Raw genomic sequence first — 11,985 nt, forward strand, 5'->3', positions numbered from 1 at the left:
GCAAATTGGCCATATTTACCAAAACTCTTATTAGGGTCCTTAGAGTTAGAATCTTAAGGAAACACTTGGCTACCGAAATTTCGGCAGCAAAGACTTCCTCCGTAAATATACCATCCTCAACATTCAACATAGCCAAATTCTCAACAACAACAATCCGGAATTCAAACCCGGCCAAACTATTAACATAATTCAACAACAATACTAACAATTTCCAAATTCAATCAATTTACTACTTCTTCCAAAACTTTCCAACTTCAATGAAAATAATAACAACCTCATAATATGTATTCCAACAACACCATGCCAATGTCATTGTCTTCCATACATATAAGAACATAACATTCGATTTACATAACTTCAATCACAAGTCTCCAACTATCATCATTTTCTCTAAGATCATTAGCTTGATTAGCATTATTGACTCTATACAACACAACCAATACACTAAGTAAAAGTTAGTTCAATTTCCTTCACTCCACACCACCACCACACGGCCACAACCTTATCAACATCATTCAACCTCCATCATCCGCATTGCGTTCACAACATCAACAACCAAACACTAAATAAAATGGTTAAAACATAACTTCTACACATACACACACATGGACGGCTACACCCCTCCTACATATATTTCATGAAATTCCATAGTTTCCACACATAATAACAACAACCAACACACAACATAACACAACACACAATACATACACACACACGGCCTACCCTTGTAGGTCACGGCCACACACACACCTACACTTCCTTCACATAATTTCATCCATTTTTTGCACCACAACATGCATAAACACTCATAACATATAGAGGAGGAATTAAACCTTACCTTCTTCCTTGAGTTTCCAAGTAGCTAGGATTTCCAACTTATATGAATTTATGTTTTTCTTGTTCTACAAATCACTCCACCTTACCAAGAACCCCTTATTGAATTTCTTGGTTAGCAAGAACAAGTTGAAGCTCTTCTTCTCTCCTTTCTTTTTCTCTTTTTTTTTTCGGTTTTTCCTCTTCTTTTATCTCCAAGGCCGAATGGTCTTTGGAGTTATTTCTCCTTCTTCTCTTCTTAAATGATGATGGACTAATCATCTTTCCCTATTTATAATTTAGTCCCTCAATTTTTGGTCACTTGTCTCCTTCCTTCCTCCTCTAGAATTTTCCTCCTTTTTCTTGATTTTTCTTTTCTTTTCTTGAATTCTTTCCTTATTTCCTCACATGGCCAATATGGCCCTTTGGAACCTTCATACCTCCCCTTTCGTAAAATTACCGTTTTGCCCCTCAACTTTTCTTAATATTACCATTTTACCCTTAGCCTTGCACATTATTTCCACGACCCATTTTGCGAATTTCTTTCTTTACCCTTGACCTTTCTTAATAATTCCGCTTCCAAATTTTGCATAAGCCATTCATATACTTAACAAAATAAAGATGTGGCCTTGCTTGTCGTCCTCCCGCAATTGTCTTGAGTTATCCGATTGCATAAAATGTAACAATTTTTTTAGGTAAATAAAAATACAATTTGATACGGCAAGAGAGTTGCCACACTAGTGCATTGATTTAGTTTCATCTTTTCTAGTACAAAAAAATTGACTTACATTCTTTGTTCTTTTTATTGTTTCTGAGTCTTGTGAAATTGCTTTTTTCGATTTCTTGAAATTGCTGTAATACTTATTCTCTTGTGGCTTTTTCAGTTTGCTTGTTAAAAATATTGAAGAAGTTGATGATCGAATTCTTGCTCAAAAAACCCTCAAGTCGAAGATTACAACTCACAAGATTTGTTTTTACTCCGTGTCTATAATATATTATTCAAATATTTATTACGAAAGTAAAACAATTAATCAAAGTTAGCATGAAACATTGCAACAGTCCACAAGCTTTTTACCAATTATTCTCCGTTATGCATCGATTTCGGTTGAGCTTTAGGATTAATCGGTAGAAGAGAGAATATAACAAATCGTTTCCAGCTTATCTCAATCGTCTAATATTATCACAGAAGGGTCACCTCTATTCATTTTTGTAAAGCCCCCTTTAAACTAATTTATTGTCATGTGAGGAAATTAGTTAAAAGGGATCTTTACAAAAATGAATAGAGGTATATGACCCTCATATGACCATCTCAGATACATGGGTGATTCTGACATAACATAGAGGCGATCTATTATATTTTATAGAGGGTCATTTAATCAATTTACCTGTCTTGTGCAACCTTACATTGTGATATTATTTTCAGTCATTTTCGAGCAAGTGATTAGGTCTATAAATCTAATTAATCAAAACAGCATATAGTTAGGGCAAGTTAGTCAAATTGTAATTGTTTACATTAATACTAATAATAAATAGGTTAAAACAATTGTTACAAAAAATCAAAATAATTAAGGAGGTAAGCACAATATTGTAAACTGTAAGGGAGGTCAGTGTTATAAAGGAAACAGTGGGAGGTCTATGAAATTATCTCAAATACCAAAGGTTAAAATATAGAGCAAAAGAATGTTCGGCAATTGTGACTTTTGTGTTAGTACGGTCAGAGTTTTGTAATTTTTTTTGTTTAAAAATATAATTATGTGACTTTGATGGAAAGAGAATCATAATTATATGACCATTTATAATACCCAATCCGAATTGTATTGTTATGAGTTCCAATTTTAGTGATCTCCAGAGGATTACTACAAGTTGAATTTTTTCAACTGGCGAATTAATCATGTGAAAAGATAAACATTCACATGTGCAAATGATTCTACAATTTCAGATTTTTAAGTTCTATCCTTTAGTGATTCGCAATTTCTTGCATAATAAAACTGATCAAATGCTTTGGAGGATATTATTCTCTCATAATCTTGTTAAGATTGGATATGCAACTTATCCTTTGTTGGAATCACACAATGATGTGTATCATACATATCTCACACATGCTCCAACTGTTGCTTGATCCCTCAGATTATGCCCTCATTTTTTTCCTTCAAATTCATAGTGTTCTTTAAGAAAAAAGGAGGAAAATCTAAATCAAAATTTTTATTTATATAAATTTATGGTTTGTGAATGGACAGCTCTAAAATCAGAATGCCAAACACTGCAAGATGCTGGCACTGATAGCTCCGCCTTAAATTATTATTGAGAATGGGATAGTGTACACAAATCTTTCTTCTTCTTTTTCTTTTTTTTTTTTTTGGGGGGGGAGGAAAATATTCAAGAATAATATTTTGTATTTCCAGGAAAGGCAAAAGACAAATCGAACCATAATACAGAAAAAAGGTCAGGTTATACAATAGCATTGGGCTTGAAAGTTTGTATATCATAAATATTAAAAATTGTACCAGCAAGAGTTCTTTTCATTTCTTTTTTAATTTTGAATATTCAAAAGGCTGGGACTTCACTTTACTACTATACATAAGGGAGAATACCCATTTTTTATAGTCCTCACATCAATTTTCTGTCTTTTCTACCCGTAATTAAGGTTTTAATGACTTTGGAAGTCCTCACATATTTTGCTAAATTTTAAGAACTTTGAGGACTTTTTTCATGCCACTAAAAGTGATGATGTCGTGGAAAATGTGATAGCGGCCCCCACAAAGCACATTCATACATATTTGAGTCTTTCCTTTATGTGAAAATATTACCCCTTCCGTACAAATTTATGTGGAACCATTTGACTTGGCACAAAATTGAAGGGAAAAAAAAATTTTTGAAACTTATGGTATAAAACAAACCTTAGACATATAAATCATTTCATTAAGGGTAAAAGAGAAATTTTAAAGTTAAATTGTTTCTAAATATAAAAAGATGACATTCTTTTTTGAACAGACTAAAAGAAAAGTGTGCCACATAAATTGGGACAAAGGTAGAATGAAGCTTGTTTCAAATTATATTTTTCCTTAAGAATTTATTGTAGACACATAACGAAATCATCCTCTCATTCAACTTGTATCTTAAAATATAGGTTTAGTCATTGAATTAAATATTATTCTTATAATATTATTTATTACTTATTTATATTATTTACCATTTAGCATTAGTACTATATTAAATTTTTATTCGTCCGATTAAACTTAAATTTATTTTGTTTTATTTGTGTCAAACGTGTTTGTGTTCACTTAAGGTAGGGATAAGTTTTAAATTAAAAGAATAAACATAAATAACTTATTCAGCACGTTAAATATTTTCAAATATATCAAAAATGTAAATTACAATTCTTCCGTCTCATTCGAAAAATAAATTATGAAGTACTGTTTAATTTATCTATTTTTACGTGTTCACACTTTCCACATAAAAGTTACCTAATAAATGACTATTTTAAAAGAGGAACTATAAAACATTTATTTTCTATATATTCAGAAAATCTTTGGAAAAAAAATGTACTTAAGAAAAATTACAATTTGATCTCCAAACAATAATACTACTAAACAATTGCAAAAAAGAAAAAAAAATCTCTTTTTATTAAAATATTTTGTGAAATTAAATACGGGATAGTCAATATTTTAAATAATTTAGGATAAATAGTTAAGGTCAACATGAAAAATTTATTATAATATAGATTCCATAAAAAGGTTCCTTAGATTAAGAAAAAAGAAAAAATGTTATTTTTGAACATGCTTCTTTTGGAAGAAAAAAGAAAGCTTCAAGTAAGACAATTTAATTTTCAGTATTTTTTGTATGGTTTAATTTGAAAGAACATCTGCAAAAGTATCTTGCAATACCAAGGCTTATAATTATTTATTAGTTATAATTTAACTTTAATGATTTCATCTTGAAATAATATTGTAGCATTAATGACATGTGGTGTCCCACAAGTGTTCGGTCTTGAATTTTTGTCCCCACTTAACAAAAACTTTAAAATGGCCTTAACTTGAAAAATATTCGTTGGGAAGAACTTTTGTTGCTCATCAGGCATAAGTTATAGCTTTTTCCTATAAGGCCGAACTTGTGGCCAGTTGAGCAAGTTCACTATCTTGAAATATCCTAAACTTCTATCTTATAAGCAAAACTAATTATGTCTACAACTTATGCCCGATGGGCAACAAAAGTTTTGCCACTATTGTCAATCAGGCATAAGTTCTAGCTTTTAGCTATAAGGCAGAACATATTAGGTAGGAGTGCAGGAGGTGGAATAATGAGGAACGATAGGGGCCATATGGTGAACATATTTGCCATGCCTTTTGGATGTATGACTAATAACAAGGCAGAGGCCATGGCTTTGAAGATGGGGATTGAGTGGTGTAACAGGAATAGAATAAAGAAAATCGAAATAGAATGCAATTCTATGCTTCTAATGGACTGGATTTCCAGGAAGAATGATGTTCCATGGGAGCTATGGGGCATTATCAACAACATTTGAGGGATGCTGTCCCAACTGGAAGGCTGGTCAATTCACCATCGCTTGCAGAAGGAAACAAATTCTACATTTGTTGGCTAATCGTCTACAATGCAAGAGAGATATATTTGAAACGAGATATACGTAACATTCCGAGAGAGATCAGGGGAGCTATCAATGTAGATAGAATGTAATTGCCATCTTTCAGAATGAAGACTCATCGAAATGCCTTTTGCTTAGATAGACAAATGTATAGGCTATATAATTTTGATGTGCCTTAATAGGTGATAAATCTCGGTATAGGAGAGATAGGTAGCATCTCTCAGCCTGAGAAGGCTCTTTTGTAAGCTTAGAAGGAAATCCTATTTATTTGATGATATGGAGCATGCTCCACTCTAAGTAGGTGCAAGGAGATCTACTCCTTTGCTATGTAACTGGTGCCGTTATATATATATATATATATATATATATATATATATATATATATATGCTCTAGTGATAGAGATGGCAGAAATTGATAATAACCTATGTCTGATGGAGAACAAAAGCTTTGCCTGGCAAATCTTCTGAAACGGAGGCTATTTAAAAAAAAAAAAAAAAAAAATTATCAAGCATGGCCAAAAAATCAAGACCACCTCTGATTGATGCCATTTGTGAACTTAACCCCCTTAGGGAGTTGGCCTAGTAGACGGGTTTACGTTACGTCGGAAGTTAACAGCTCAATATTCACTTTCATATAATATCACGCAACACTCCGTGATAGCACTTCTTTTCAGCTTCATCCATTTTTTATTACATGTGTAATATCTTTATCTATTATTTCATTCTCCTCGAAAAACGAGTCTAGTTATCTGAATTGTTTGTACATATCACAATATCTTCTAATCTCACTTCAACTCCACTCTTCTTATGTTGACTAAATTTGCTAAGTATATACATATCACAATATCTTCTAATCTCACTTCAACTCCACTCTTCTTATGTTGACTAAATTTGCTAAGTATATATTCGATCACCTTCTGCTTAAACCTTATTTCTTCATAGTTCAAATTTTTGGTTGATACCCCGTTGGTTTTTGTCACTTAACGCAATATCATCAGCAAATTGCACACACCACAAAACCTCGTCTTATATTTTATTGGTTAGGATCACGGGATTAATATATAGGAAGTCCTTTTTTTCTTCTGACGACTAAGCGTGATTAATATAAAGGAAGCTCCTTTTTTTCTTCTGACTACTATCATTCTTATGGTAGTGACAACTTCTTGACATATGTCCTTTATAGCAATTCTATATTTAATATTTTTTTTTCTTTCCAACACCTACTGGAGAAAAAATAAAATGCATTATGCTAGAGACAACTCCTTCATATATGTCCTTTATAGCAATTTTATATTTAATATAATTTTTCTCCTTTCCAACACCTACCGAGGAAAAAATAAAATGCATACTTACATTATCTTTTCTTAGATATGCGTATATAGTTTGAGCCAGATGCATGTTTGTATATATGCCCTTATCTATCTATACTTTTACCATTAAGATGTCTCTTAGGGAATCCATTGGCTACCACAAAATTGAAAACATTACTGAAATTTGTGACAAGCCATATGTGTTCCTTTTTCTGGGAATCCATAATTGAGATCTATATCTCTTTCCATAACCAATAAACCAAAGCCAGGTTCAGGATGCCCTCTCTATATCAAAAATGCTAGGAGAAATTCTCCAAAACTTTATTGTGACGTCCTGTGATATACTCACGTAACTGTATCCATACCCTGCTTTGATGCTTATCATCTTTAGTTTCCCCTCTTTTTCAATTACGTATCTTCAGTTGACATTCTATCATGTACTCTGATAACTAGAAATCTCAAAAATCAATCAACATTCTCTAGAAGGAAAAAAAAAAAAGAATACTAAATTTATTTTTCTAAGGAACTAGGAAAGTGTTAATTTGACTAGAGCCCGTTTGGATTGGCTTAAGTTCTTTAAAACAACATAAGTACCGTTTTTTTTTTTTTAGTGTTTTAATTTAACTTATATTTTCATGTCTTAAAAATAATGCGAAAAAAATAATTAGGGCCCGTTTGGCTTAGCTTATCTAAAGCATTTAACATTATAGTAAAAAAATAAATTGAGTTATTACCCCAACTTATTTATTTTTGGCTTATAAGCTGTTTTTTTAAGCCCATCCAAACAGGCACTAGGCTTATAAGTTGGTCAAAATATTATTTTATAAGTAGTTTCTGGCTTGTTATGCATTTGGTAATAGTAGAATAGACGTTTGGCCATAGATTCCAAATATTTTTCACTTTATTTGGAATTTATAGAGTTGGAGTTGAAGATGGAGTCGTGTTTGGTTATATTTTTTGCAAAGAATATTTGGGAATGTTATAAATTCAAACATGTGTTCATTTTTTGAAATACAACCTCAAAAGTGAAAAGTGAGTTAAAAAATAGGGTTATAAGTTGTTTTCCAAATTTGAAATACAACTTCACGTTGGATTTGAAATTTTCATGACCAGACACTGATTTTTAAATAAAGTGAAAAATTATTCCAGGAAAAAAGTGAATAATTTTTATGACAACAATTCAAAAAAGGGTAAAAAAAAATGCCCTGGACTATTCGAAAAGGTCTAAATGTATCTTTCGTCCATCTATTTTGTTAAAATACCCTTCGCTCATCCTTGTGACTCACTTTTGCCCTTAATAGGACTTTCTTGATTTATTTTTTTAAAAAAATTATTTATTACATGTCATATTTATATTGGATGAAATTCTAACCCCACCCCCACCTAAAAAAAATTCCTTTATTTTACTCGCCTGAACCCAACTCCACTGCCCATGACCCAAAACCCAGTAAACAAACACATCAAAACATCCGATCCCTTTACACCCAAAACTACCTCAATAATCATCCACTTTTGAGTGAAGAACCTTTTAAATTTTATTTTCAATTAGTCAAAAAAAAAAGTGCCTAACATAATTTGAGACCCGACTTTAGTTCGATGACTATAAAGTTAGAGAGGCTTGTAGACCCTGAAGCCTTTGCATTCTGATACTACGAACAGATCCGTTTCTCTAATTAAATATAGTTTGTTCATCAAAAACTAAAAAGAGATATCATGATCAAACTTCTCCATATATTTTTCCTAATTTTTATGCATGATTTAACTTGAAACTTCTTGTATATATAGCTAAAGGTGCCATATATGCATTGTGTATGCTTTAGAATTATTTCGTACGTTCCTCTTTTGGATATATTAAGTCTTTTATTTGGTTAATCCATACTTTATCTTCCACACCAGAACACCATGTCTTATGACAATAGAAGAAAAAAAGACAAAATCTGAAGGAAAAAAAAAGAGCAAGCATATGGAACTAGAATGCTGATGGGTTATTGAGTTAATTTTGGGTGTAAAGGGATGGGGTGTTTTGATAACACATTATGGAATTGTGACACGCAAGTCATGATAGACTACTATGACTTCATGATATATTCAACTTAACTGTCAAATTGAATTCATCACAAATCATGGTGGTCGTCTTTTTTTCAAGGCAAAAAACAAAGACAGACCAAGATGACTTCATGCAATATGCAACCTAACGTCATGTTGGATCGGTCACTATTCATACTGGATCGTCACAACTATATGCATATATAATCGTGAAATGCACCAGCTTCATTTGCAAGGATAAATCTATCATTTGCCTTTCCCGTGAAAAGAATACATTTATTTTTGCTAGATATGTAAAAACGAGGACAAATATTTAACAAGCAGCCTCACGGGACTCCCCAAACAATTTCACGAACCATGCAATATAATATGATGAGCGACCAAGATCAGATAAACAAAGAATGGGGATGGATCGGCCTCTTATATTATAATAAAAACATAAATTTTGGGTTGAAAAGATAGCTCATGAGTTAAGAATTGACCAAAACTATGCAAAGGATTCAATTGCTATCCCACGAACCATGCGGGACTATGTAAGTGGACATAATATTATATCCTAAAAACAAAAAAAGTCTACAATATTGATTATAGTTAGGATATGGAAGGAATAAATTCTACCACTAAGTCAGCGTTAGAGGGATCAGACGTATTTATCTAAAATAACTGCCTTTTGATTCTTGCCACACAACTAAGTAAAAAGCATGACGTATTATGTAGGTAGTGGCATAGGTGTCATTTTCAAAATTAGGGCAAAGGGGGGAGGGGGGCCATGTACATAGTTCCTGGCTCTTGCAAAATCTAAACCTACCATCAAATCAAAGAAACGGAATTTTGCATGTTGTTGTACCATGGCATAATCAAGAATCTAGAATCTATCCAAATATCTCAAAGAATTTTCACTTTTCCCCATCTCCTTTATTTCTCCAAATACAATAAACTATTCAGGTTATCCATCCCACCACCTTCATCATCAGCATTTTCCCCTATATAAATATCCCTTCGTAACATCTCAATTACCATCTCAAAACCAACTCTCTCTAACTATCTAGCAAATCCAACTTCAAGAAAATAACTAAACCCCATTTCATAAAAAAAATTAAATTGAATAGATGGATCGTGTAGTGAAGGTGGCATCACAAAAGGCAGTAGTGATATTCAGCAAGAGTTCATGTTGCATGTGCCATGCAATTAAAAGGTTGTTTTATGAGCAAGGTGTTAGCCCTTTGATTTACGAGCTCGATGAAGATATCAATGGCCGTGAAATGGAGAGATCTCTTCTCAGGTTAGGCTGTAGCCCGGCCGTTCCAGCCGTGTTTATTGGTGGTAGATTTGTGGGATCAGCCAACACTGTCATGACACTTCATATCAATGGTTCACTCAAGAAGATGCTTAAAGATGCAGGAGCTCTCTGGCTTTAGTAATGAAAGCCTTTCCTAATATTTATAAACAAGGCCTTTTTTTTGTTGGCTATTTTTCCTTCTAAATTTTGTACTTTTATGTATAACTTCCTCCTCATGGCTTTTTATACTAGGCCATGATCTTTATGGGAAGTGCCGAATGTTGAAAACAATTTCTGTTTAAAATGAAAATGCAACAATGTTTATATAAATGTGATTTAAAGTGTCACCAGTATATTACTATATATCTCTTCCCTCTTCTCTTTCTCAAGTTCGTATACATAATTTTAGTCGTCATGAAAAAAGGTTAAAGTTCTTTTTTATGATCACGAAAAAGAATTTCGAGTCTCTAACAAACTTTGCATGCATGAATTAAGCATAATGGTTGAATTACTTTACGAAGGGTAAACTTTAAAGTTATAAACCACACTGTCAAACCATATAAAGCTACATCAGAGAGGTTATTGTTTTGGTACATACATATGATTAGACTAAAATTTAACCACTAAGAAAATTTTGTCTTAGTTATCTGATTTTATAATGATTAAGTCAGTAATATGAATGTCTGGAATTGGAATTTGGATTCCAAACTGTTAGTGGATTGGATTATGAATGCATGCAACCCTTCATGGAACATCATGGACACTATTTTGAAGATCAAAGGACTGTTGGAACAAGTTGAAAAATGGAGCATTGCACACTGTTTTAGGGAAAGCAATAGAGTTGATGACTGTCTGTCCAACTGAGGATTAAAATGCCACTCAACTACTTGGATTTCTTATTTTCAAGCATTACCAAAAGAAGTTAGAGGTGAATTGAACATGGACAGATTACAAATGCCTACATTTCGGAATAATCTCATTAAAAATTATTGTAATATAGATAGGAAGTATTCTTTCGATGTTCCTTGATTCAAACTCTGTATAGAAGAAGAGTTTCAACTCTTTCAGTAACAAATTTTTTGTAAGCTAAATGGAAATCCTACCATGATCTTAGTATGGGACTTGTCCATACAAGGTAGGTACAGGGAGATAACACTCCACTGTTTTGTGCTATACTGAGATGAATAAAATAGTCACTCCATTAGTGGGGTTGATTGAAGGAAAAGAAAAAAAAAAGGCAGTAATGTGAAGATTTGAAACTGTGACCACATAAACTCTTGGATATTGATATTCGAAGGCATTTTTCATTTGCAAAAGCATGAAGTGACATTTCAATACGTATGGCGATCACAAAATGAACAATTGTAACGTCAGTCTGGTGAATGCACATATTCTCGCAGATAACTAAAAAAATTGCCACTTTTAAGTTGATATTCTCAGTGTCGTCCCATTAAGATGTTTAGAACCTCTTTTTTGCCTCTTGAGTATTTTCTTTGGATAACATAAAAAAATCGGACAGACACTACACTATATTAATTAGTTATCTCCGGGCCATCTTATTTGTTGCCATAAATTTAATTTTACCCTTCAAAATCAAACATATCATTGTTATTCTTTCTTTTTTTTTTTAATAATACTTTGCCACATGCTGAATTTAAATTATTACAAATTTGGTGTCTTTTCAATATATTTTCCTAATCTATTAATCAATGCTAGATTGAATTTCTAAAATTATTTAACTATTAAGAAAATCATATTTTAGAAAGAATGAAGCTGGCCCATCCCCACCCCTCTGGTCCTCCACCTTATATATTTATATTATTTAATCGAAATGACTCCCAACACACTTTTTAAGAATTATATACGGTTGAACTATTCGACCATGACCTCAGATCATCTAAAAGTTTAAATTGTTAAAAAGAATAATGTAACACCGC

The 11,985-nt window shown here is 32.3% G+C and overlaps 1 protein-coding gene across 1 annotated transcript; it reads left to right on the top strand.

The window, feature by feature from the left end:
- Window positions 1-9,770: 9,770 nt before the first annotated feature.
- Window positions 9,771-10,401, top strand: LOC132034343 (monothiol glutaredoxin-S10). Its single transcript, XM_059424663.1, has one exon. The coding sequence runs from the start codon at window positions 9,879-9,881 to the stop codon at window positions 10,185-10,187; it is 309 nt and encodes a 102-aa protein (XP_059280646.1). The 5' UTR covers window positions 9,771-9,878; the 3' UTR covers window positions 10,188-10,401.
- The last annotated feature ends 1,584 nt before the right edge of the window (window positions 10,402-11,985 follow it).

The sequence above is a fragment of the Lycium ferocissimum genome, chromosome 10 (assembly GCF_029784015.1).
Source record: "Lycium ferocissimum isolate CSIRO_LF1 chromosome 10, AGI_CSIRO_Lferr_CH_V1, whole genome shotgun sequence".
In the NCBI taxonomy this organism is placed as follows: domain Eukaryota; kingdom Viridiplantae; phylum Streptophyta; class Magnoliopsida; order Solanales; family Solanaceae; genus Lycium; species Lycium ferocissimum.